Source organism: Podarcis melisellensis, assembly GCF_964234715.1.
Source record: "Podarcis melisellensis genome assembly, chromosome: 5".
Lineage (NCBI taxonomy): Eukaryota > Metazoa > Chordata > Lepidosauria > Squamata > Lacertidae > Podarcis > Podarcis melisellensis.
Window position 1 is genome coordinate 80,185,002 of NC_138537.1, and position 27,947 is coordinate 80,212,948.

At 45.8% G+C, this 27,947-nt stretch overlaps 2 protein-coding genes across 8 annotated transcripts in view; one reads left to right on the top strand and one right to left on the bottom strand.

Moving 5' to 3' along the window:
- The window catches only part of LOC309371141 (homeobox protein ANF-1-like), a gene marked incomplete at its 3' end in the record, with an annotated part of 80,003 nt that overhangs the window by 12,576 nt on the left and 39,480 nt on the right, over positions 1 to 27,947 (top strand). For 2 of the 7 annotated variants that reach the window (XR_014168827.1, XR_014168828.1), the window contains exons 2-3: positions 19,316 to 19,448; positions 25,222 to 25,252. Coding sequence is in view for 5 of the 7 variants with exons in the window: in XM_081913797.1 (XP_081769923.1) it covers positions 18,596 to 18,719; positions 19,316 to 19,479; positions 20,531 to 21,094 (852 nt within the window). Of the gene's footprint in view, positions 1 to 18,594; positions 18,720 to 19,315; positions 19,480 to 20,530; positions 21,101 to 25,221; positions 25,253 to 27,947 lie in introns of those variants that run through there. The other 5 variants (XM_081913799.1, XM_081913797.1, XM_081913798.1 and 2 more) reach the window with 5 other exon arrangements.
- On the bottom strand, positions 720 to 13,484 carry LOC309370614 (uncharacterized protein; the record flags this gene model as incomplete). Its single annotated transcript, XM_081912532.1, has 3 exons — positions 720 to 1,388; positions 2,442 to 2,581; positions 13,190 to 13,484. The coding sequence occupies 3 exons, from the start codon at positions 13,482 to 13,484 to the stop codon at positions 825 to 827; spliced, it is 999 nt and encodes a 332-aa protein (XP_081768658.1). The 3' UTR covers positions 720 to 824.

Here is a 27,947-nt window from a genome sequence, read left to right on the forward strand (position 1 = left end):
AAATTAACTGACTTCTTTTATTATGACTAAACCTGGCTAAATCAAGGCTGAACGGCCCAGAAGGCAAACTGTATTGGACACAATCTAGTTCACAGGCAACCCTCCTATAAAGCTTCATTGAAGGCAGTAGAGCACAAACCTTTTGGGGGAGGAAAATAAGGGCAAGAAAATGAAATAAAGTGTTCAAAATATCCCCCCACAAAGTTTTTAATAGATATAAATGCCCATGTTGCAGGCTAAGGCACATACAAGTTAATCTTATATGTCTTTAAAGCTTTGGAAAGCAACTTAACACACTCATGGTAGAAAAATCAATTAAACCTTATATCCCCATCTCAAACTTCTGTGTTTTAAAAAATGGAAGACTCATTAATGAAAACCAAACTTATTAACACAGAAAAGTGTTACTAAATCTACTTATAGCAGGATCTATAAATATACTTTTGCATACAAAGAAAATACAGCAACTCCCCACCACATTTATTGCCACCTACTCCAGCCTCAGATACCAAGACTTAAAAAAAAAGGAAAGGGACAGAAAGCCATTGGTGCATTAAAATGTGTCTCAGGAATATTCAGCCATTAGAAGACCTGACCTTTTATCTCTAGAACCACATGTCCCGCGCAAGTGACTTTTGTCAGTGGAAAAATTAAGCTTGCACACAGGAAAGTGAATGTTTCAGTAAATGGAAAGTTAAAAGACGACTCCAGACAAGCTATTAAAAGAACAAAATTTATTCAAAACAACGAAGTTATACATTAAAAGGCATTAAAAGAGGGAGCTTGTAAAATATGTACAGGATAGCAAGGAAGGAGTTGGGATGCTAATCTGGAACCTGATTTAAAGAGAAAAACTGAGAGTCCGAAACACTTCCATCAACATTCTGCATTTGTCCAGGATTTGTAGCTGAATAATTCCCCGTTGCAGACCAGGGAGTATAAGTGCTTGATGCCATGAAGAAGTTCCCAGATGGTGGTGGAGGCTGCCTCACCATCTGTTCACCGTAATATGGAACTGGGCAGTTGCTCGCCTGGGAAGTCTCACAAAGCCCAGTTCCACAAAAGGCAGCTTGCTGGTAATATATTGGGTTCAATTCCAGGGAGCTCTGCTGTTGCGGGGCACACTCTCCTGGCTGTGTGTTGTTGAGAGGTGGCTGCCACAACCCTGCTCCTTTATAGCTTTCAGCATAATGAAAGTTCTGTGGCTGATAATATTGTTCCATATGAATATCTTGGAGGTTTCCTGGACTGCTTCTCGGGCTGCTGTCCAGGCTGCTTCTTGGACGGCTTCTTTCACTCCGGCCATAAGGAGCTGCAGCATGGTTCCCGATCCTTATCCTGGAACCAATGCTCTTTGGTGTTCTGGCCCTTCTGTTTTGAAACCAGACCTGAAGAGAAGAAAGGAGAGAGCCAGTATAGAAGACATTGTTACCATGAATATGTCTTTTTGATCCAACAGAGAGAATTACATTTAATAAATTATGCTTATTCCTCTGGGGTTTCTCTTTAGTTTTCTGCATAATTTTTCTACTCTCTTCAGCTCCACATTCATATATCCCATGTACATAATCTCCAGTTATTGTTAAATATAAAGCTTCTAAATTGGAATGACTAAATACTGCTATTTGGCTGTATTTTGTTCTGCAGTATCAGAAAAAGCCACCTTTAAAAGCTGCACAAGTGTACAGTTCCACAAGACTTGCTATATTGAAGTATATTGTTAATGCCAAGTGGATGGCTGCATACAAGACTATACATCTCTGTGTGCATTTGTGCTGGAAGGCAACACTTTATGCCTGGCAATTGGTTTACAATTTCCATAAACTTAGCAATAGTAATTTTAAATAGCTATCTTAGAAGGCGTACCCATTTGTTGTGCCCTGTTTGGGGTCTTCTGCCTCAGCCTCCCAAGTGTCCTGGGGGTAATGGACTAGGCAGGGAAGTGTATTTATATATATTTGTAAATGCCAATTTCTCAGTAGGAGAGAACTAAGTACTTGCTCAACTTTTGCCAGAAAAAGCAATGCAGCTTAACTCGTTTTGGTCTCCCCAGTGCAAGCTGCTTATGGCTGCAGTCCTCTGCACATTACCTTGGGAGTTAGTGTTCACTGGATCAAGCTGCAAAGGCAGCCTATAAAACCAGATTTCATGTACTTTTAGCACTAAGGCTATACATTGCAGAAATTCGATTTCTAAGCTTGGTCTCTGGAGATTTTTTAAAAATGATTTAAACCCAGAACCCACGATACCCCCCCCCCCAAAAAAACCACACCAAGAAAGAGGAAGCTAGCTCTTGAACAAGGCGCCTTTCGCGATAAGCTGAGAGGCACCCGGGTGAACTAAGGCCTTCGACTACGCAAGGATTATTCGGAGCGTTTCAAATTGTTCCAGTATGTGCGGTTTAGGGAAGTCTTGGGAGCCCCCACCATCCCGATTCTTACGTGCACACGATCTTCCTCCACTCCGATGCACCTCGCCAGCGCCTCCCTGGTCTCGTATCCGGGGTACTGGTTCTCTTCAAAGGACTTTTTTAGGAGCTCGACGTGAGATGGGCTGAAAACAGTCCTTTTTCTCCTATCTCCTCAACCGAAGACATTTGAGCCCCTGTGTAATCACTCCCTGTCTACCACAAATGGGTCTTTGAAAGCCTTCCCTACACCCTGAACCTGACCCAGAAACACAAACAACCTTCCTTTTTAAAATCCGTCGTTTATGAAACCCTGAATTTATATAAATCATTTGAGCATTTTTTTAAAGACAAGTGAACTAAAAATTTTTTAGAGACAAGTGAACTATTCTTACCTCGGCCGGTAGTATTCATCTTGCAAAAGCGCTGCCTCGCTCTCTGCCAACAAAGCTGCTTTTCGCTTCCAAAATTGCCCTTGCTCCTCAAGGCCCGCTCCAGGTTTCTGGAGTTCGGCGCCTTTATAGCCCCTCCGGGCTGCCAATTGGCCGGCGCGTTTTCCTTGGAGAGAAGCGCTCCAATGGGGAGGCGGCTTTTGGGGAGGAGCGAGTTTCAAGTTCACTTTTCAAACGCTGCTTGACCAATCTAGATTGGCTGGAGCGCACCCTTCTCTTGGCATCACCCCTTAGCAAAAATTGAAAATAGCCCCATAGGCTTGGAGAATTACTGCTCACAGTTGAAGAGAAGGGAATTGAGCCAGACAGAACTGTGTTTTATTTTTTAAAAAAATATTATTATGAGGCTTTCATTTTACAGACAGAGATGCGCCAAGACATAGGCATGTTGAAAGGCTTTGCCCAAGAAGCCTAGATGCAGCAAGTTCACTCTGAAACCCCCTGCCTTTGGAGATGAAGCAGGCGCCTTCACTGCTCCCTTTGCGGCGCCTGCTATAAACTTTGTTTCCTTTCCTTTACCTGCAAAAAGTTGCTATGCCTTTTAATCGGTGATTCTAGCTTCACTGCAATTGCATTTTGCATGTTTTTCACTTTGACTTTTATCGATCATGTTCCTGCTTTCGTAAGCCGCTTAGAGGTTTTCGTTAAGGTTAGGCGGTGCAAAAACTTGAAGGGAAGAATGTGAGTAACACCATTACAAATAAAGGAAACTCCTCTTGCCAAGAAGTCAGTAGGTCTTTCAAGCCCAAGCGGTTGATGTTAGATGCTCAGAGTATTCAGCCCCGGACAGACGTCGCAACCAAATCCTGAATCTACACAGTCTCAAGGCACTATCGCTTGTAACTGCAAGGGGGTTGCATTCTCTTTCTTTCTTCTTCTTCTTTTATTAAAGATTTTCTTGTTTTACAGAAGTATGTGTAATGTCTCTCGTATTTTTTACATGTAACATTTTTACAAATCCGTTTCATTTGTTGATACATTAGGGGGATAAAAAAAGGACTGGAGGGTGGGGATATGAGTGGGGGTGGGTGGGTGGCGATGTTTCTATTATGCTTAATTTATGTAGGGTTTGTTGTCAGCGTTGCTTGTGCTGTTCACTTGTATTCCTAATGGGGTTGCATTCTGAGTGAAAGCGAGTTTTCGGTTGCCTGGGCTTGCTTCAGACGTTGCTGGTGCTTCCTTTCTTGTTCACTTCCACTATTTCTCTTTCTGTCTGTCTATCCCCACATCTTTCACGTGGCCATATTCCTCTGCCTTTCAGGGACTTGCGGCATCCAAATTGCCTGCCGCTCCACCCTGCACCCGAGGCAAGATAGTTCCCTCCGATCCTCAAAGGAACTGAAAACGTTCTGCAACCTTCCAGCTCATACAATGAATGTTCCCAGTCCCTGGCAGTTTGTTAATCAAGAATGGTTCTCTGATGGTACATTCTTTGTTATTTTTGCATAAGATAATTAACACAAGGGACCCTCCCTAAGTTTATCTATAAACCCTAATCCTAAGTATGCTGACTCAGAATCGGCAAGGAAACTTTTTTTCGAGTAAGAACTACATTTTTTACTACTGAAAAAAAGCTTCCGTGAAGGTTGGGGCTGTTATAGAAAGATGTGGAAACCTCAGCAACCATATCAGTACTGTCTCGGGAAAGATTATCCCTGAACAAAAGAGGGCTCACATTGGGGGTGGGAGAGACACGATTAAATGTCTCTAATTTCTGCCATCATCCTCGCTTAGAAGCTCGCTATATTTCTGCAGAAGGCAATTGATTTAAATATGTATTCCTGTAAGGTACTTACAGTAGGGACTACTGTAGCAGAATTTCCTGGAAAACATTTATTTGTATCCTTTGGGATACAATACGTTGCAATTTATCTCAATATATTCTTCATTATAGCGGTGGAACATCTACCTAGAATATAAGGGGTTCTTATTCGTTCCAGAATATAGAAATATGTCCAAACTAATTTGCTTCAAAATTCTCTTATTTTGGAAGGGAGATTTAGGATGCTGTGCTAGCCTAACCTACTTGGGACTTTGGACCTACTTCTGAGTAGACATGGTTAAGGTTGCTCTGTTAATAGCATTCCCAATATTGTGTATTTTGGTGTGGTAGTGAAAAGTTGCAAACTGTACTACATGGGTTCCTGTTGTGTGATTTTTATAGAGTTAAAATTATAAGACTTATTTGTCTGCTATATGAATTTCTGTTTGCTTTCTTGCTTGATTTATATTCCACCCCTCATCACAATATCTCAGGACAATTAACAAGACTGATAGATAGATAAAACTTTATTCGCATTAGACAATGGCCATAGCAACAGTAAAACATGACAGTATACGCAGAAAAGGAAATTTGATATAAGAGCACAATTTAAAGTCCTGAGTTCTGATTGCCCCAGCTATGAACCTAGCAACCTTTGCTGTTATCTGCTCATCTTGATCTGATAGAAGAAAGGACATTGTGGCAGTGGATGAGTGGATGAGTGCCCTGGGATTGTTAGTACGGGTGGGCAGTGGCGTAGAGTGGGTTGTCAGCACCCCGGGGCAAGGCAAGTAATTTGGGCCCCCTAACCCGTGGATTTGCGCCCCCTTACGCTAACCCCCAGATGTTGCGCCCGGTGCGGCCGGGCCCCCCTGCACCCCCACGCTATGCCACTGCGGGTGGGGTGATCATCTCGTTCCGCAGGTTTTTGTAGACAGTACAAGACAGCAGGACATGTGCCGCTGTTTCGGTGCTACCATCTCCACAGGGGCAAAGACATTTGGCAGCCGGGATCTTTTGGAATAGACCCTCAAGTACCGCAGATGGCAAAACATCCAGTCTTTCAAGTGTAAAAGCACGTCTGTATTTGGGGATAATAAGTTTGTGCAGATATGGGGCCAAAGAATCAAAATGGAGAGGTGCAAAATGAATATACCAAGGGCAGAGTTTCCTTAGGTTGTTCTGATGCTCCATATCTTTGAGACATTGACCCGTTAGACTGTTTGCTTTAGTAGGGCCCATAGTGGGTAGGTGTTGTGAGGACAGGCTGCAAGAGGGAAGTTTTGGATAGACTGTTTTAAGCCAGCCACTTTTATGGGAGTCTTGAAGTACTAGGGATAATAAACCGGGGGGGGGGGGATTTGAGTTTAGGCGGAGACAGAAGAGTTCTTTGCCAAGTCCCTACTTCAACTGAAGAGCTGGGCCATTTCCCATCCCCCACTCCAGGTCCCAAGCAACCCCACCCCACATAATTTATCACATGACATGGCACATACACACCATTTGAATAGCAATGCCCATCAACTTGGGGGGGGGGGACTCAGATATTTTTTGGGGGGAGGGATCTTGGCCCATAAGAATTGGCTACTATGCCCATTATCATATAATTGCAATAAAAGGTAAAGATACCCCTGCCCGTACGGGCCAGTATTGACAGACTCTAGGGTTGTGAGCTCATCTCACTCTAGAGGCCGGGAGCCAGCGCTGTCCGCAGACACTTCCGGGTCACGTGGCCAGCGTGACGAAACACCGTTTACCTTCCCACTAGTAAGCGGTCCCTATTTATCTACTTGCACCCGGGGGTGCTTCCAAACTGCTAGGTTGGCAGGCGCTGGGACCGAGCAACGGGAGCATTGCAATGCCATCAGCTAAACCTTTAAAAAGTTATAGCAAATTAAAACTGGATAAGACCATAGTGTGTATATGACAGTACAGTGGTACCTCGGGTTAAGAACTTAATTCGTTCTGGAGGTCCGTTCTTAACCTGAAACTGTTCTTAACCTGACGCACCACTTTAGCTAATGAGGCCTCCTCCCGCCTGAGGCCAGACAGGGTTCAAATCCCTACATACCCCCCACACACCCCACAATCCCTGCACACACCCCCACACATACCACAATCCCCCCCACACCATAATCCCTGCGCACGCACACACACACACACACACACCCCACAATCCCTGCACACACACACCCACACCCCACAATCCCTGCACTCACACACACCCCACAATCCCTGCGCGCGCACACACACCACAATCCCTGCACACACACACCACAATCCCTGCATGCCCACTCACCCACCCACCACAATCCCTGCACACCCACACACACCGCACAATCCCTGCACACACACACACACCGCACAATGCCTACAGACACACACACACCACAATCCCTGCACACACAAATACACACACAACCACACACCTCAATCCCTGCACACACACACCCCACAATCCCTGCACACACACACCAATCCTTGCACACACACCCACACACCCCACAATGCCTACAGACACACAGACACCACAATCCCTGCACACACAAACACACACACAACCACACACCACAATCCCTGCACACACACACACACACACACACACACAAACACACACACTACTACCAGCCCCAAAGCTCACTCGGGCGCAAGCCAGTCGTCGCCTCTCAGGCTGGTCTCCCTCGCGGGGTGTCGGGGGCTGAGAGGGCGGAGGGTGGAGAAGGAGGTGGGCCGCCTCAATGTCCCAGGGGAAAAGGTGGGGTCCTAGGAGAAAACTCTTGCCCCCAGGTCCCTTGTCCCCCCCCTCCCAGTGCTCTAATTGCAATAGACCAGGGCAGGGCTTACCTGACCCCCCCATCTTCTATTCAAGTGGGCGCCCCTGGGTGGGATATACATAGAGAAATAAGCTCGTGGAACTGAAACCCGGTTTCAGCACCATTTGGGTGGAAAGTAGAGGGAAAGCAAACTCTGAACCGCATAAGCAGAATTGGTCCCTTTTCTCGTCAGAAGCTCAGCAAGGATTAGTTTGGTTTAAGATTAGGGACAAGAGGAAATACTGAATGATGAAGTGATAATGTGTAGCATTATAAACAGATTGGAATCTTGTAAGGCATTCCCAATACTCTCCAATAGCATCCTCATTTAACACTTTGAATTCCAGGATTTAACCCAATGTCTGAGTCACATCATCAAGATACTGTGGATTTTGGTTTGGGTGAACTCTTCCTTCGTGGAAGTTGCCTGCAAAAGCAGAGAGGGGATCCGGCAGAACCAACCCCTTTCTGTATTCAGGCAACACTTCACAAAGGGAGTGCAGTATGTAGCATGGCAGGCAGGCAGGGCTCAGAAAAATCCATCCCCATAGAATCACATGCACAAAAACACACGTATATATCTATATCCATATATGCTTTATCGTTTTCTGCAAAAAGTACAAAAATGCATTGTGCTTACAACACAATACATCAAACATTAAAAACAACAACAAATAAATAGCAAACCAAGAAACCAATAGTAATACAGTAATAAATAATTATAATAATAGCAATAATGAACAATTTTTTTAACCAAGAACCCCAACTAAACATTTTTAACCAAGAACCCCAACTAAACATTTAACCCACATCAACACGAAAATAGCAAAAGCAAAATTGGAACCTTTTGAAACATATACCCAGTTGCGTGTCAAAACCCCTCCCACCAGAAAGAAAGACACAGGACACGATGTTTAAGTTTAATGGGCATGAAATGGCCACAACTTTATTGATTAGAGAATTGAAGGTATTGGCCCTGGGCATTGGCTCCTATCCGCTACCTGGCATGATGTCCGGGAAGGGTTAACACAAACCGTGGGAGGCCCTGTTGAAGTACGCCAACTAGGATCCCACGGGTGTCACCGCTTGGGGCGTGCTGGGGGCCCTTACCTAGCTAGGTTTCGGACAAGACAACGCCCCTCGGAGTCCTCTACCGGACTACCCAATTTCCTGGGGGAAGGTGATGGCGTTCCTTCCCCCCCATCCATTTGCATAACAATAGAACCCCAGCCAATGCCTAACCGCCAATACAGGGAAAGTTGTGACGTTTGCTATGAGGTAGGCGAAAAAACCAACTGGCCGAAAGATCGCCAACTTGGAAAAATTCCTACCAGGCCCCTTGCGGCGACCAACCGAAGTCCATAGCAAGGTCATGACGACCTACGGCTGCCTAAGCATCTAAGGGTGGGTGGGATGGGAAAACCTCTCAGCTGCTCGGGGGTGAAGAGGGCGGACCCTGGGCGTGCCCGGCTTAAAATACCTTAAGCCACGCCTCCCCCCGGCCCGCCGATAGGCAGGCAGGGTCGCGAGCACGCCCAGGGATTCCCCCAATTCTCGCGGGGGCCAAGGACAGCCCCCGCGCTGGGGGGAGGGGCTAGACCGCAACCCCCTCTCCTCCCCAAGGTCGGAAATGGCTTTGTTCCAACCCCAGATTTTGACTGTGGCCTTTATTTGAACAAGTGGCCAATTGTTCAGCTTTTATTTTTGATTTCAGTATTGAAGTGCTTTTAGCTTGCTTGGCCAAAGGGAAGAGAATGCTTCAGTAAACGGAAAGCCAGATGATGATCCCAGACAAAGGCATTAAAATAACAAACTTTGTTGAAAAACTATAAAATATACAAAATTTAAAAGTTAGGGGGGGATTTATATGGATGGGTAACCCTAGAAGGCGTCGGGAGAAGGAAATGTTTTAAATGTGTTGTAAATTACGGTATACAAATGTGACACTAGATGGTGTGGTGAGCTATGGGAAATTCAATATATTTTTCAAAATGTTTTTGGTTTTTTTAAAGCAGTTGCAGAGTGTTTTTTATGTATAGATTCCACCCAGGGCAGCCCATAACGCTGCAGTCTTTCCTCATCCACACCTGATGACACACCACCTAGTACCTTTCTTTCGCTAAGATTTAGCTGTCTCTTCTGCGTAATGATGCTCTCTGTTCTCCACCACTCAACTCTTTCCCTCATTCAGAGAGATGGATGTGGGGAAATAAATCCCGCACCTTCCACTCCCAGAGAGGCTTGTCTGTCATCCCTTTGATGTTTTTGTATGTGTCAGGTGAAGACATTTAGATCTACTTGCAGCTAGTTGTACTTATTGTAGGTTTTATCCTCCAACCTTAGCTTTTTGATCTCATTTGGGTGTTATTTTAATCTTGCCTTTTATCTATTGTATTACATTTATCTCTCTCTCCAGAGCTGTTGTAGCATCAAGAGTCCGGTGTTTTGCCTATGTTAAACACAGAGCAGCTTGGAATCAGGGACAGATCTCCTACGAAACAAATGAATCTTAAGATTCTGGGTGCTTAATCTCAGATGTATTTAGTCCACATTTGTAAACATTTTTATTCACAGCAGTGTCTTTGACACGTGAGACAACCCAGAACAGAAATTCTAATCAAAGTCTGATTTTTTAAATGTGGTGATCTGTTGAAGAAGACAACAGTGGTTACCCAGAACTCATTGCTAGTTGTGAAGAACAGCTCAAGTTCAGGGCCCCCAAAATGTAGGTCTGTCACTGTTTGGGACTGATGTTGGGAGATCTGTAATAGTCATCTGTTGTTGGGTTTGAAAACGAGGGGCGGGGAGCAGAGATTCAGAACTATTTGTGGCGCTGGGAAAGAGGTGTACAGACCATGCTATTTTACCCATCCAAGTTGCCCACACAGAACTAATATTTGCCCAGTAAGGGGGTTGGAAGTCACAGGCACCATGCAGCAAGAGATTTGCTTCCCTCCCTTTAACTAGAACCTAGGATCCAGCAATAAAGAGCTTAGTACAAAAGCCATACACTTAGAATACAAGAATTATGAGCCCAGGAACTTGTTTTGAGAATCAGAATTAATGGGAACTCACAGGCTTTCCACACATAAACCCGTTCCTGGTTAACTCAAGTATTCTTCATCTCAGCAGTATAATGTAGAGGGGGAGGGGGATTATTTTGCGGTTACTGTATTTATAAACACGGATAGGGGAGGTCAGCAATCCTTTGTGATCTACTGCAAAACACCCAGCGCTCTTCCCATCTTCTTCCCACCACTGCCATGCAAAGGAAACAGCAATTTAGAAAGCAATTAGGACCGGAGGGGGGGGAGCGGGACAGGGATTAGTTGCGCCCCCCACCCCACCCTATGCATACAAGCATGTGATGCGTTATCACAGATCTCCAGTTCAGATAATTCAGAAAAGGGGCAGCAGAGTGATCAAGTGGATGGAACAATGAGAAAAGGTTGGGGCATTGGGGACTTTTTGGTTTAGAGAAAAGTTGCATAAGAGGTGGCAAGACAGAAATTTATAAAATTTTGCATTGCATGGAGAAAGTGGATAGAGAAAAATTTCTCTCCCACTAAACTACACTTTTAAAAGCTACAATCCTAAAGGCATTGAACTTTCCCCCCTTGCAGTTTGCCTTTGCTCTTTTATTACATTTTTAATCGATGCTTATTGTTTTGATATATTGATGTAAACCACTTTGTGAGGTTCATTTCAAAAGCAGTACATAAGTAAGTGAAATGGTAGGGATTAAGAGGGACGTATTTCTGACTATGTGGATCTGTCTTGATTTATAATTATTAAAATTCATGATCAATCAAAAATAAAAGAGAACAAAAAACTTATATGGATGGCATCACAGAGAGCATAAAACACCCAAGCTTCAATAAAGAATTAAACCATGTGGGTGAACCGAAAGGTCTTCACTAGATGATTTAGAGAAGATGAAGATGGCACCAGGAAAGACTCACGGAGGAGGCTGTTCCATAGCTGGGGTTCTACTGCCAATAAAGCTCTCTCTCCCTGATCGACACCCACTTCATCTCATTTCCGTTTCAAATATTAAAATTATTATATTACCCAAATACGTCCAATCTGACTGCGGGCAATGTGTTATGCCTGCAGATATCAGAAAAAGTGGAGCTGTGTCGACATTTGCTTCAACAGCTCGATGTATATTTTGAAAGAGCAATCTTTAAATAACCATCTAAGCTCTTTAAATAGCCATAATTCTAAAATACCCTAAAAATTCTTTTCACCATAAGTTATTTTACCAGAAATCCTACTTCAATGTGGGTGCGCTTTGGAACGATCTGTAATTAATTAATTAATGTGTGTGAGTGTGTTAATTTGCAGGTTGTTAGACAGTAACTTTGTGGTTTCTGAAGCCTATTGTGAAAAGGTTGTTTTTCAGAAAGTGTAGCCTTGTTGAAGAAAAGTATAGTGGAAATTTGATTGTGTGGCAAGTCACCTCCCCCAGTGAAATAAAGACACGGACACAATGATGTAAGGTTAATGGGCATAAAAGGCCACAACTTTATTGATTACGGAAATTGAAGGTATTGGCCTTAGGCATTGGCTCCTATCGACTACCCGGCATGGTGACCGGGAAGGGTTGAACACAACCGCGGGAGTCCTGTTGAAGTACGCCAACTAGGATCCCACGGGCGTCACCGCTCGGGGGCGTGCCGGGGGCCCTACCTCAGAAGGCTTCGGACAAGGCCACGCCCCCCGGAGTCCTCTACCGGACTACCCCTTCACATTGGGGGAAGGTGATGGCGCTTCCTCCCCCCCTCCATTTGTCTAACATTGCCCCATGCCAATGCCTAACCGCCAATACCGAGAAAGTTGTGACGCTTGCTACGAGGTAGGCGAAAAAACCAAAAGGCCGGAAATTGCGCCAACTTGGAAAAATTCCTACCAGGCCCCTTGCGGCGACCAACCGAAGTCCATAGCAACGCCAAGCCTGCCTAATCTAAGGGTGGGTGGGATGGGAAAACCGCTCCTCAGCTGGGCGAGGGGGAAAAGAGGGCGGTCCCCGGGCGTGCCTGGCCCTAAATAGCCCGGGCCACGCCCCCCCTGCCCGCCGATTGGCGGGCTGGGTGCAGTCACGCCCGGGGATTCCCCCAAATCTCGCGGGGCAAGGGAAGCCCCGCGAATGTGGGAGGATCCTGCACGCAACACCCTCTCCGCTGGAAGGGGCGGAAAGGGCTTTGCGTGGCAAGTCACCTCCCCCAGTGAAATAAAGACACGGACACAATGATGTAAGGTTAATGGGCATAAAAGGCCACAACTTTATTGATTACGGAAATTGAAGGTATTGGCCTTAGGCATTGGCTCCTATCGACTACCCGGCATGGTGACCGGGAAGGGTTGAACACAACCGCGGGAGTCCTGTTGAAGTACGCCAACTAGGATCCCACGGGCGTCACCGCTCGGGGGCGTGCCGGGGGCCCTACCTCAGAAGGCTTCGGACAAGGCCACGCCCCCCGGAGTCCTCTACCGGACTACCCCTTCACATTGGGGGAAGGTGATGGCGCTTCCTTCCCCCCTCCATTTGTCTAACATTGCCCCATGCCAATGCCTAACCGCCACCCGAGCAAAGCTCGCCGCCAATACCTTCAAATCCGCAACCAACCCCTAATCCCTGCACTGATGTCCCCCAACCACATGTCGTTTCCTGCATCTGACAGATGCACGCCATCCCATCTGTAGAGGGCCTCATTGCTGAACTGGATGCCAGGGTGCCCTATGACACACCCACCCAGGTCCGCCACTCTACGCTCCACAGCCCGCTCCAAGACCTTTCTAGCCTTGTTCATTCCCGCGGGGCTCACACAATCCCTCCAAATCCTCCTCTCCAACAACGAGGACCACAAGATGGTAATATTTGGGTAAACCGCCTTCAAATGCCCCAAATCATCGAAAATGTTCCACCTCAAATCGATAGCCTTGCGGTATGCCAAGTCATTTTCCCCCAGCTGGATTATAAGGGCGTCGGGAGGCCCCTCAACTGCAACCCTCGCAAAGACTGTCGGTTTGAATTCACTCCAGCGCATCCCTCTACGCCCCGCGAATGTGGGAGGATCCTGCACGCAACACCCTCTCCGCTGGAAGGGGCGGAAAGGGCTTTAAACAAAAGAGTGCTGGAACAGAGACATAGCAGACACAGCATTCTTTCAAGGGCTTTATCGTCTAGCTGCAGTTTTCAAACAAATGCCCGCCAACAGTCAGCATTTGGACAGCAGACTAAGCAGGCATTCAGGTCACCTAAATAGGGTGAGAAGTATTATATTTCTATTTAAATTACAGTAATAGTTTTTAAGTTGCCTTTGGCCATTTGTTTATTTATTTCATTAAATGTATACACCACTGGATAGTAAACCACTTTGCAGTTTTTTGTTTTACAAACAGATAAAATAATAAAATTGAGGGGGGTGGGAATCAACCATACTTCCAAATATAGGGATGAATGTTACCTACAATAGCACAGACCCATTGAATGATACCTGTGTCCTCCTTTTCGACAGTGCTGTGGTGGTCACCATTTAGTCTTCCTCCAATGAGTTCTGGAGGCACCTACTGGGCTATCACTCTAGAAACCCTTTCTCTCACCTAAGGGAATCTAACAGACGCTGGTAGATGGTTTACTCCCAGACATGTGCAGAGTGCTCACCCCTCAGCATTTGGCAACCGCCCAGGGAATGCTAGTGTGAGGGCCCTCAGGGATTTCCTTGTGGAGGAGGGAGAAAAACACCAGCCGAATTCCCAGGGGCAGGTTCAGAAAAGGAGGCAAAGATGAAAAAGTGGGCACAGGTTCAGGCTGAAATCCTCCCTGGGTTGCATTTGCCTGAGCTGCCGTCCCAGCCACCTTGGCCAGACTTACTCCTGGAGGGGGGTCAGCAGGGCCGGCCCAAGACATTTGGTCCCCTGAGACGAGTCCCAAAACTGCCCCCCCCCCAGGGAAGAAGGGGAGAAGGGAGATTGCTGGCGGATCAAGATCAAGATGGCGAAGAAAGGCGGGAAGAGACCAGTGGCGCCTCCTCTTTGCCCCGAGGCTGCTGTGGAGGCAGATTTGGAGTGGGGGAGAAGTGGAAGTGAGGAAGATCCAGCTCCCAAGCAGAGGCGGATTTAGGGCAGCCCAGCCAGTCCCCCCCCCCGCGCTGAGCCTGGAGGAATGACAGGAGCAGCCTGGAAGGCGAGAAGGGGCAGCCTTCCTCAGAGGCCAGACATGCTAATGCGCTTATCTCGCCTCCTGGGTGGGTCCCCCCTGCGGGGTGGGGGGTGGGGTCATTGTGTTGAGAGGGAGCGGAGAGGAGACCGGGGGAGGGGGGGGGGAGAATCGGAAAGACCAGGGAGGAGGAGGAGGAGGACGAGAGCGGCCGGTGTGACGCCGCAGGGGAAGGCGTGGCCAATGGGCGCCAAGGCAGGACAGGCGGGGGCGCATGCGAGGTTTGGGCGGTTTGGGCGGGAAACGTCGCGCGGCGCCAACCTCGAATCTCTGAGGCGAAGCGAGAGGGAGTGGGGGATGGGCGGCCGTTGGGACCAGAAAGAGGAGCGGGAAGGACACCCCTCCCCCCCCCCCGTTGCACCGGCAAGACATTGGTTATAGCGCTGATGCTGCGGGAACGTAATAAAGGAAGACAATGTCGAGAGGGAAGCCCCTCAGAGTTATCTCCCAGCCGGTCGCCCTGTGGTGGCGCCATCTTCCCGCAGGCATATATATATTTGGCGGCGTATCAGCGCCTTGGCCTGAGGCCAGGCAGGGATCAAATCCTTGCATAAACACACACACACACACACACACACACACACACAATCCTTGCACGCACACACAAAGTGTGTACTGCCGATCTAGGCTCGGAAGGGCGACGTATAAATTCCGTAAATAAAAACCATGAGAACATAGCAACCCGGAACATTGAATTTGTAGGAGAACGAGGAAAGGAAAACCAGCAAACAAAGTTGCGGTATAAAATACATAGCTAAGTTTCCGCGTATTACTAGTTCGTTTATACATTAGGTCCCTTTCTCCTCCAAGGTTGAAAGATCACAATGTTTCACCGCGTAAATTGTAACTTGGCAACTTTCCAAGCACAATGTACCACAAAGTAACTTCCTAATATGAACAGCAGCAATGTGATGTGAGAGTAGCCCTGTGCTGGTGGTTGTTTTAATGAACAGTTAAACTTCACACACAGACCAGGAGGTCAAGTTTCTGCTCAGAAATAATAGTTGAACTAACAGCGCAAACCGTGTTTTGACACCTCAAAGGCTACCACATTTCTTGTGGCATATGATTTCGTGAACGACGGTCTACTCTATCCGAAAAAGTTTCCCAGTTCCTGAGGAAGAGGGCAGTGAGCAGGGGAGATGTGTGTCTCAGACGTTTTTGGGGAGCCAGTGGAAGTCCTCAATCGCACCATTGCACCCCCAGTCGCCGTTTTGGTAACCCTTTTGGGAAGACCATCTATTTGTCCCATTTTGAGATATGAAACTAATACTGAGGATGACGTGACTTGGAAATCAGCTTTATTGCGAGCTTTTTATTTATTGTGGGAGCCTCACAGGACTGTAAAGTGAGACAGAAGTACTATTCTAAAAAATGGAATATTAATGTCCGTAGCCAAGGCCAAATTGTCTGGAAATATTTACTATCAAGTATAAATGGTCTGGAATCAATTTCACATACCACCATAAACAGACATAGTTGGATTCCAAGGTTGATGAATCAAAAATAAAAGTCTACTTCACAGCTAATACACGCCGCAATCCCTAGATTTTAATACAGGCGCTTCAGGTTATAGACTCCACTAATGCGAATAAAGTTTTATCTATCTATCTATCTATCTATCTATCTATCTATCTATCTATCTATCTATCTATCTCTATATATATATCTATATCTATCTATCTATCTATCTATCTATCTATCTATCTATCTATCTATCTATCTATCTGTCTTGTGAACTGTCCTGAGATATTGTGATGAAGGGTGGAATCTAAATCAAGCAAGAAAGCAAACAGAAAGATATATAGCAGACAAATAAGTCTTATACTTTTAACTCTATAAAAATCACACAACAGGAACCCATGTAGTACAGTTTGCAACTTTTCACTACCACACCAAAATACACAATATTGGGAATGCTATTAACAGAGCAACCTTAACCATGTCTACTCAGAAGTAGGTCCAAAGTCCCAAGTAGGTTAGGCTAGCACAGCATCCTAAATCTCCCTTCCAAAATAAGAGAATTTTGAAGCAAATTAGTTTGGACATATTTCTATATTCTGGAACGAATAAGAACCCCTTATATTCTAGGTAGATGTTCCACCGCTATAATGAAGAATATATTGAGATAAATTGCAACGTATTGTATCCCAAAGGATACAAATAAATGTTTTCCAGGAAATTCTGCTACAGTAGTCCCTACTGTAAGTACCTTACAGGAATACATATTTAAATCAATTGCCTTCTGCAGAAATATAGCGAGCTTCTAAGCGAGGATGATGGCAGAAATTAGAGACATTTAATCGTGTCTCTCCCACCCCCAATGTGAGCCCTCTTTTGTTCAGGGATAATCTTTCCCGAGACAGTACTGATATGGTTGCTGAGGTTTCCACATCTTTCTATAACAGCCCCAACCTTCACGGAAGCTTTTTTTCAGTAGTAAAAAATGTAGTTCTTACTCGAAAAAAAGTTTCCTTGCCGATTCTGAGTCAGCATACTTAGGATTAGGGTTTATAGATAAACTTAGGGAGGGTCCCTTGTGTTAATTATCTTATGCAAAAATAACAAAGAATGTACCATCAGAGAACCATTCTTGATTAACAAACTGCCAGGGACTGGGAACATTCATTGTATGAGCTGGAAGGTTGCAGAACGTTTTCAGTTCCTTTGAGGATCGGAGGGAACTATCTTGCCTCGGGTGCAGGGTGGAGCGGCAGGCAATTTGGATGCCGCAAGTCCCTGAAAGGCAGAGGAATATGGCCACGTGAAAGATGTGGGGATAGACAGACAGAAAGAGAAATAGTGGAAGTGAACAAGAAAGGAAGCACCAGCAACGTCTGAAGCAAGCCCAGGCAACCGAAAACTCGCTTTCACTCAGAATGCAACCCCATTAGGAATACAAGTGAACAGCACAAGCAACGTTGACAACAAACCCTACATAGATTAAGCATAATAGAAACATCGCCACCCACCCACCCCCACTCATATCCCCACCCTCCAGTCCTTTTTTTATCCCCCTAATGTATCAACAAATGAAACGGATTTGTAAAAATGTTACATGTAAAAAATACGAGAGACATTACACATACTTCTGTAAAACAAGAAAATCTTTAATAAAAGAAGAAGAAGAAAGAAAGAGAATGCAACCCCCTTGCAGTTACAAGCGATAGTGCCTTGAGACTGTGTAGATTCAGGATTTGGTTGCGACGTCTGTCCGGGGCTGAATACTCCGAGCATCTAACATCAACCGCTTGGGCTTGAAAGACCTACTGACTTCTTGGCAAGAGGAGTTTGCCTTCCCTTTATTTGCAATGGTGTTACTCACATTCTTCCCTTCAAGTTTTTGCACCGCCTAACCTTAACGAAAACCTCTAAGCGGCTTACGAAAGCAGGAACATGATCGATAAAAGTCAAAGTGAAAAACATGCAAAATGCAATTGCAGTGAAGCTAGAACCACCGATTAAAAGGCATAGCAACTTTTTGCAGGTAAAGGAAAGGAAACAAAGTTTATAGCAGGCGCCGCAAAGGGAGCAGTGAAGGCGCCTGCTTCATCTCCAAAGGCAGGGGGTTTCAGAGTGAACTTGCTGCATCTAGGCTTCTTGGGCAAAGCCTTTCAACATGCCTATGTCTTGGCGCACCTCTGTCTGTAAAATGAAAGCCTCATAATAATATTTTTTTAAAAAATAAACCACAGTTCTGTCTGGCTCAATTCCCTTCTCTTCAACTGTGAGCAGTAATTCTCCAAGCCTATGGGGCTATTTTCAATTTTTGCTAAGGGGTGATGCCAAGAGAAGGGTGCGCTCCAGCCAATCTAGATTGGTCAAGCAGCGTTTGAAAAGTGAACTTGAAACTCGCTCCTCCCCAAAAGCCGCCTCCCCATTGGAGCGCTTCTCTCCAAGGAAAACGCGCCGGCCAATTGGCAGCCAGGAGGGGCTATAATGGAGCCGAACTCCAGAAACCTGGAGCGGGCCTTGAGGAGCAAGGGCAATTTTGGAAGCGAAAACCAGCTTTGTTGGCAGAGAGCGAGGCAGCGCTTTTGCAAGATGAATACTACCGGCCGAGGTAAGAATAGTTCACTTGTCTCTAAAAAATTTTTAGTTCACTTGTCTTTAAAAAAATGCTCAAATGATTTATATAAATTCAGGGTTTCATAAACGACGGATTTTAAAAAGGAAGGTTGTTTGTGTTTCTGGGTCAGGTTCAGGGTGTAGGGAAGGCTTTCAAAGACCCATTTGTGGTAGACAGGGAGTGATTACACAGGGGCTCAAATGTCTTCGGTTGGAAACATTTCGTAACATTGGTTTGCACATATTTTACTTGTAAGCATGAAGCATTTACTGCATTTTACTGCATGAAGCATTTACACACACACTTTCTGAATGTTAAATCCCTTTCACATAAACGGGAATCAATTTCCCAATAATCGTGGTTAGGATCGGCTACGGAAAACGATGGCAGGCATAGAAATAAGAGCGTAAACTTCTTACTTAAAATTCTTTGGTTTGTTTTCATGCAAGACTTGTTCAGAGCAACCGGAGGTTTATTTAAAATTCGTGTCCATTGTTAAGGCAAAACCAATTCAGGGAGGAAGATCTGCAAGCGTCGCTTCTGTTTAAGCCGAGCGCTCTCTTCAGATTTGCCTCTTTGTCTTTTCCCAGGAGGAAGCCACCCCAAAGTCGGAGGAGATAGGCGAAAAAGGACTGTTTTCAGCCCATCTCACGTCGAGCTCCTAAAAAAGTCCTTTGAAGAGAACCAGTACCCCGGATACGAGACCAGGGAGGCGCTGGCGAGGTGCATCGGAGTCGAGGAAGATCGTGTGCACGTAAGAATCGGGATGGTGGGGGCTCCCAAGACTTCCCTAAACCGCACACACTGGAACAATTTGAAACGCTCCGAATAATCCTTGCGTAGTCGAAGGCCTTAGTTCACCCGGGTGCCTCTCAGCTTATCGCGAAAGGCGCCTTGTTCAAGAGCTAGCTTCCTCTTTCTTGGTGTGGTTTTTTTTGGGGGGGGGTATCGTGGGTTCTGGGTTTAAATCATTTTTTAAAAATCTCCAGAGACCCAGCTTAGAAATCGAATTTCTGCAATGTATAGCCTTAGTGCTAAAAGTACATGAAATCTGGTTTTATAGGCTGCCTTTGCAGCTTGATCCAGTGAACACTAACTCCCAAGGTAATGTGCAGAGGACTGCAGCCATAAGCAGCTTGCACTGGGGAGACCAAAACGAGTTAAGCTGCATTGCTTTTTCTGGCAAAAGTTGAGCAAGTACTTAGTTCTCTCCTACTGAGAAATTGGCATTTACAAATATATATAAATACACTTCCCTGCCTAGTCCATTACCCCCAGGACACTTGGGAGGCTGAGGCAGAAGACCCCAAACAGGGCACAACAAATGGGTACGCCTTCTAAGATAGCTATTTAAAATTACTATTGCTAAGTTTATGGAAATTGTAAAACAATTGCCAGGCATAAAGTGTTGCCTTCCAGCACAAATGCACACAGAGATGTTAAGTCTTGTATGCAGCCATCCACTTGGCATTAACAATATACTTCAAGATAGCAAGTCTTGTGGAACTGTACACTTGTGCAGCTTTTAAAGGTGGCTTTTTCTGATACTGCAGAACAAAATACTGCCAAATAGCAGTATTTAGTCATTCCAACTTAGAAGCTTTATATCTAACAGTAACTGCAGATTATGTACATGGGATATATGAATGTGGAGCTGAAGATAGTAGAAAAATGCTGCAGAGAACTAAAGGGAAACCCAGAGGAATAAGCATAATTTATTAAATGTAATTCTCTCTCTTGGATCCAAAAGACATATTCATGGTAACAATGTCTTCTATACTGGTTCTCTCCTTTCTTCTCTTCAGGTCTGGTTTCAAAACAGAAGGGCCAGAACACCAAAGAGCATTGGTTCCAGGATAAGGATCGGGAACCATGCTGCAGCTCCTTATGGCCGGAGTGAAAGAAGCCGTCCAAGAAGCAGCCTGGACAGCAGCCCGAGAAGCAGTCCAGGAAACCTCCAAGATATTCATATGGAACAATATTATCAGCCACACAACTTGCATTATGCTGAAAGCTATGGAGGAGCAGGGTTGTGGCAGCCACCTCTCGACAACACGCAATGGGGGGAGAGTGTCCCGCAACAGCAGAGCTCCCGGGAATTGAACCCTGGTTATTACCAGCAAGCTGCTTTTTGTGGAGCTGGGCTTTATGAGACTTCCCAGGCGAGCAACTGCCCAGTTCCATATTATGGTGCTGAGATGGTGAGGCAGCCTCCACCACCACCTGATAACTTCTTCATGGCATCAAGCACTCATACTCCCTGGTCTGCAACGGGGAATTATTCAGCTACAAATCCTGGACAAATGCAGAATGTTGATGGAAGTGTTTCGGACTCTCAGTTTTTCTCTTTAAGTCAGTTTCCAGATTAGCATCTCAACTCCGCAACTCCTTCCTTGCTATCCTGTACCTATTTTACACGCTCCCTCTGTTAATGCCTTTTAATGTATGACTTCGATGTTTTGAATAAAGTTTGTTCTCTTAATAGCTTTTCTGGAGTCCTCTTAACTTTCCAGTTACTGAAACATTCACTTTCCTTTGTGCAAGAATATAAACATGGGCTTAGTTTTTCCGTAGAAAAAAGTCAGTTGCACGGTACATGTGGTTCTAGAGATAAAAGGTCAGGTCTTCTAATGGCTGGATATTCCTGAGACACATTTTAATGCACCAATGGCTTTCTGTCCCTTTCCTTTTCTTTTTAAGTCTCTGTATCTGAGGCTGGAGTAGGTGGCAATAAATGTGGTGGGAAGTTGCTGTATTTTCTTTGTATGCAAAAGTATATTTGTAGATCCTGGTATAAGTAGATTTAGTAACACTTTTCCATTCCATTCAAATATATATGCCTGAGGGAAGATGGCGCTGCCGCGCCCTGTGTGGCGCCTGGGGACCGGCTACGAGGTAACTGTGAAGGGCTTCCCTCTCGACATTGTCTTCCCTTATTACTTTCCCGCAGCACCAGCGCTATAACGAACGTCTTGCTGGGGCAACGGGGGGGGGGAGGGGTGTCCTTCCCGCTCCTCTTTCTGGTCCCAACGGCCGCCCATCCCCCACTCCCTCTCGCTTCGCCTCAGAGATTCAAGGTTGGCGCCGCGCGCCGTTTCCCGCTCAAACCGCCCCCGCGCATGCGCCCCCGCCTGTCCTGCCTTGGCGCCCTTTGGCCACGCCTTCCCCTGCGGCGTCACACCGGCCGCCCTCCTCCTCCTCCTCCTCCTCCCTGGTCTCCCCTCTTCTCCCCCCCCCACGTCCCCTCGGTCTCCTCTTCGCTCCCTCTTCACACAATGACCACCCCATCCCGCTTCTCCCCCCCGTCTCCTCTTCGCTCCTGTTAACACAATGAGCCCCCCACCCCACCCCGCAGGGATGCTTGGGAGCTGGATCTTCCTCACTTCCTCACTTCCACTTCTTCCCCCTCCAAATCTGCCGCTACAGCAGCCTTGGGGCAAAGAGGAAGCGCCACTGGTCTCTTTTCGCCTTTCTTCGCCATTTGATCTTGATCCGCCAACAATCTCCATTCTTCCCTGGGGGGGGGGAGACAGTTTTGGGACTCGTCTCAGGGGACCAAATGTCTTGGGCCGGCCCTGCTGACCCCCCTCCAGGAGTAAGTCTGGCCAAGGTGGCTGGGACCTCAGCTCAGGCAAATGCCCACTTTTAAATCTTTGCCTCCTTTTCTGAACCTGCCCCTGGGAATTCGGCTGGTGTTTCTCTCCCTCCTCCATAAAGAAAGCCCTGAGCACTAGCATTCCCAGGGTGGTTGCCAGATGCTGAGGGGTGAGCACTCTGCACATGCCTGGGAGTAAACCATCTACCAGCTCCTGTTAGATTCCCTTAGGTGAGAGAAAGGGTTTCTAGAGTGATAGCCCAGTAGGTGCCTCCAGAACTCATTGGAGGAAGACTAAATGGTGACCACCACAGCACTGTCGAAAAGGAGGAGACAGGTTTCATTCAATGGTTCTATGCTATTTTAAGGTTATATTCATCCCTATATTTGGAAGTATGGTTGATTCCCACCCCCCTCAATTTTATTATTTTATCGGTTTGTAAAACAAAAAACTGCAAAGTGGTTTACTATCAAGTGGGGTATACATTTAATGAAATAAATAAACAAATGGCCAAAGGCAACTTAAAAACAATTACTGTAATTTAAAGAGAAATATAATACTTCTCACCGTACTTAGGTGACCTGAATGCCTGCTTAGTCTGCTGTCCAAATGCTGACTGTTGGCGGGCATTTGTTTGAAAACTGCAGCTAGACGATAAAGCCCTTGAAAGAATGCTGTGTCTGCTATGTCTCTGTTCCAGCACTCTTTTGTTTAATCAAATTTCCACTATACTTTTCTTCAACAAGGCTACACTTTCTGAAAAACAACCTATTCACAATAGGCTTCAGAAACCACAAAGTTACTGTCTAACAACCTGCAAATTAACACACTCACACACATTAATTAATTAATTACAGATCGTTCCAAAGAGCACCCACATTGAAGTATGATTTCTGGTAAAATAACTTATGGTGAAAAGAATTTTTAGGGTATTTTAGAATTATGGGTATTTAAAGAGCTTAGATGGTTATTTAAAGATTGCTCTTTCAAAATATACATTGAGCTTTTGAAGCAAATGTCAAAACACAACTCCAGTTTTTTTGATATCTGCAGGCTTACACATTGCCCGCAGTCAAACGGGACTTATTTGAGTAATATAATAATTTTAATATTTGAAACGGAAATGTGATGAAGTGGGTGTTGATCAGGGAGAGAGAGCTTTATTGGCAGTAGAACCCCAGCTATGGAACAGCCTCCTCAGTGAGTCTTTCCTGATGCCTTCTTTAACTTCTCTAAATCATCTAGTGAAGACCTTTTGGTTCACCCAAATGGTTTAATTCTTTATTGAAGCTTGGGTGTTTTATGCTCTCTGTGATGCCATCCATATAAATTGCAAAAGAAGTTTTTGGTTCTCTTTTATTTTTGGCGAAGGCAAACTGCAAGGGGGAAAAGTTCAATGATTTTAGGATTGTAGCTTTCAAAAGTGTAGATTAGTGGGAGAGAAATTTTTCTCTATCCACTTTCTCCATGCAATGCAAAATTTTATAAATTTCTGTCATTCCACCTCTTATCCAACTTTTCTCTAAACTAAATAATCCCTAATGCTCCAACCTTTCCTCATTGTTCCATCCACTTTTTCACTCTGCCGGCCCTTTTCTGAATTATCTTAACTGGAGATCTGTGATAACGCATCACATGCTTGTATGCATAGGGTGGGATGGGGGGCGCAACTAATCCCTGTCCCGCTCCCCCCCTCCGGTCCTAATTGCTTCTAAATTGCTGTTTCCTTTGCATGGCAGTGGTGGGAAGAAGATGGGAAGAACGCTGCGTGTTTTGCAGTACATCACAAAGGATTGCTGACCTCCCCTCCCGTGTTTAGAAACACAATAACAACAAAATAATCCCCCTCCCCCTCTACCTCTACCACAAATAGTTCTGAATCTCTACTCCCCTCCCCTGCCCTTGTTTGCTATTTTAAAACTATTACAGTTCTCCCAACATCAGTCCCAAGCAGTGACAGACCCACATTTTGGGGGCTCTGAACTTGAGCTGTTCTGGGGGCCCCTTCACAACTAGCAATGAGTTCTGGGTAACCACTGTTGTCATCTTCAATGGGGTTGTTCCCTGACAGATCACCACATTTAAAAAATAAGATTTTGATTAGAATTTCTGTTCTGGGTTGTCACACGTCTCAAAGTCACAGGCGTGAATAAAAATGTTTAAAAATGTGGATTAATTCTGGTCTGCGGCCTCTCTGGAATTTGGCGCCCAGAATTTTAAGATTAAATGGTTTCATAGGAGATCTGCGCTTGCGTATCCAATGCACTGTTTTTAAAATAACGTAAGCTTTTTCCTAGGGTAAAATGAACGCAAGTTTAACCGTCCATTAATAAAATATAGTTTGCTTACTCAGCTTAGATTTCTTTCTTCGGTTGCCACCGCTGTTATATTTATCGTCTTATTCGATTTTGATGCGATTCCTGGCCGTTGGCACTGCCTCCATCCAAGGCGATGTACAAATCTATTTAGACGAGAGAGGATGCTATGAGGGGTATTGGAATTAAGTTGTTCCAAGCTTCTGTGTCGATATGACATAATTTACACTTGCTTCTTTTTAGAACAACAACATTTTTTTAAAAAAAAGGAGAGTATCCGTTTAAGATAGGAAGTGTGTGGTAAAGCGGGGAGGGGGGGTGTTCTTTGGATGGACCGCAAGTGTGATTTTTGTACGATGCAGGTGTGGGACACCCCACTTTATTCTATTCTGGGGTAGTTACTTGCACTGGCTTGGCAAAGAAAATGTGTAGCAGTCGCCGGAAAGTCCTCTTTGTCTTTTCCCAGGAGGAAGCCACCCCAAAGTCGGAGGAGAAAGGCGAAAAAGGACTGTTTTAAGCCCATCTTACGTCGAGCTTCTAAAAGGACCCGTACCCTGGATACGAGACTAGGGAGTCCCTGGCGAGGAGCATCGGAATCGAAGAAGATCGTGTGCACGTAAGAAGAGGGATAGTGGGGGTTTCTAGGACTTCCTTAAACCGCAAATACTGGATAAATTTAATCTCTCTGGATAAATTTAAATCGTTGTCATTCGATTTCGTTAGATCTTCCTGATGCCTCCGAGCTTAACGTGAAAGGTGCCGTATTCAAGAGCCAACTTCCTCTTTCCTGGGTTTTTGTGGGGATTTATGGGGGGGCTGTTGTATCGTGGATGTAAAGGCTTTTTGTAAGGGGCGGGTGCATTGTGTCCCCTCCTTTTCAACTGCAGGAAGAAATTGTGCCCATACTTGTTCAGAAAGCCCTTTCCGCCCCTTGCAGTGGAGAGGGTGTTGCGGGCAGGATCCTCCCACATTCGCAGGGGCTTCCCTTGCCCCCGCGAGACTTGGGGGAATCCCCGGGCGTGTCTGCACTCAGCCCGCCAATCGGCGGGTGGGGGATGCGCAGCCCGGGCTATTTAGGGCCAGGCACGCCCGGGGACCGCCCTCTTTTCCCCCTCGCCCAGCTGAGGAGCGGTTTTGAGGAGCGGTTTTGACCCTTTGCCTGGATCCCTGTGTGCCTGGATTGTTCCCTTTGCCTGGATTGTTCCCGTTCCCTGGATCCATCAGCAGGATTGCACCAGCGACAAAACCAGGAAGGGTAACGTAGGCGCTCAGGTTTCCTCTCTCCTCCGTCGGCAGCCAGGGCTTCCTGCCACTTGGGTGGGGGGATTTTGGCTTCTGCCCCTTTTCTGCTGCCCCCCCATCCTTCTTGCTTGTGAGCGGCAAGTGCTGCATCGTAGCGCTGTTACCCGGGGGTGTTTCTATCCTTTCTGCAATCTCTGTTCGCGTGCCCCTTTGTCCTCCTACCCTTCCCTGCAGCCCTCATCCCCTCGCTTTCTGAGCCTTGCGTCCGGTTGCCAGGGATTCTGCTTCACTCTGCCTCTTTGCGGTTGCCAGGGATTCTGTTTCACTCTGCCTCTTTGCGCGTGCATGGGAAGTCTTAGCAGCCATTTTCCTTAAGGGCCGCTGTAAGGCCAAGCAGTCGGGGCCATCTTTTTGGAGCACGTGGGTGAAGCGGAGGTGGCCATTTTGGAAAAGGCTAGGGGTGTGGGCAGTTAGAGGGCGCCATTTTGTTTGGGTCACGTGGTGAAGCCGGGGAGGCCATTTCGTGTGTGGCACAGGTCACTGGCAGGAAACTTTTGCAAATATTTAGCCTTGCATGCTCAAGCAGCGCGGCAGCATTTTACATAGTTTTAGCGGCTTTATGGTGCTTATTAGCGCTGCTGATTAATTGCTGAGTACTGCAGCACGGGCTGCCAGCGTGTAAAAAGGGCAGTGAGTGGGCAGTTTGCCAGCACCATCTTGTCCACGTGCTGAAGCCGGAGCGGCCATTTTGAGTGTTTCTGGCAGGATACTTTTACAATTATTCAGCCTTGCATGCACAAGCTGCATGGCAGCATTTTACATAGTTTTAGCGGCTTTTGGTGTTTATTAGTTTATTAAATGCTGCTCACATAACCCGTCCCCATATTGGGAGCCACGTGGGGAACACAGGGGGCAGCCATCTTGAAGGGGGCAGCCATTTTTGATAAAGGAAAGGGGTCTGGTAATTGAAATCATATTAATAACGACCAAATTATAATATAAATTAGAAGATTCTTAGGCTCTTGCTCTACTTTAATATAGTTTTTTGTGGGTTTTTGAGTACAGGTCGCTTGCAGCTCCTATCTAATGTTGGGCATATAACTACGTTTGTTTGTGGAGTAAATTCCTGGCGTACACCACCATCTAGTGGCGGGAGGTGTAGTACTACACCCCTTGCGAGATTTTAAATTCGATTCTTTTGATTAGGAGTAACTTCTTCCCCTTTTATTGGCAACATACTTAATTATACTTGGCTTATATCTGAGGTTTACTAGCAGTGGCAGGAGTCATATTTCAGGGCTGAAAGTTGGATCCCTTATTTTTCTACTAGCAGTATAAAAGAATTATTACTGCTTAATAAAGAAGTTAGATATATAACAAAAGGAAAAATTTAGATAATAATAAATAAATAAATAAATAAATAAAAATAATAAATAAATAAACAAATAAATAAATTTAAACAAAAAAAAAAAGAAGGGGGAAGCCCATACTGGTCTCTCCTCTAGTCTCTGGCTTATTAAATAAATAAATAAATAAATAAATAAATAAATAAATAAATAAATAAATAGGTGAAGCATTACTCAGTTAGAGTAGCCCATACCGAACTTTCTTCCAGTCTCTGGGTGCTACCTGGGTTTTCAGGAATGGCTTCGGGCGGCGACCAGCAGCCATCCACCTCTGGCGCCCAGCCCGCATCCAACACTGCTGGAAGCACGCAGTTACCGGCCATGCCATTTGACCCTCAGGACTTTGCCCAATTCTTTATGGCTTTTGAAATCTTTTACAAAAAATGCAAGTCTGGAAGTGCATCGGCACTCCCTGCTCCTGAGCCATCTCAGGATATGGTTCCTGATACTCCCCCAAGTAACCAGGGGCAACAAGGGCCTGAGGCGAACGCGGTGGGTAACGCACTTCCCGGGCCTTCGGTAACAACCCGCCCCAATACGCGTGCCCAGACGGTTATCTCTAAAAAGGTAAGCCTTTGCTTAGGAAAGGGGAAGGCACCAGCAAAGGGTCCCAGTAAGGGGAAGGCGCCTTCCAAGGCCGCCAGAGGCAACACTCGCTCACAG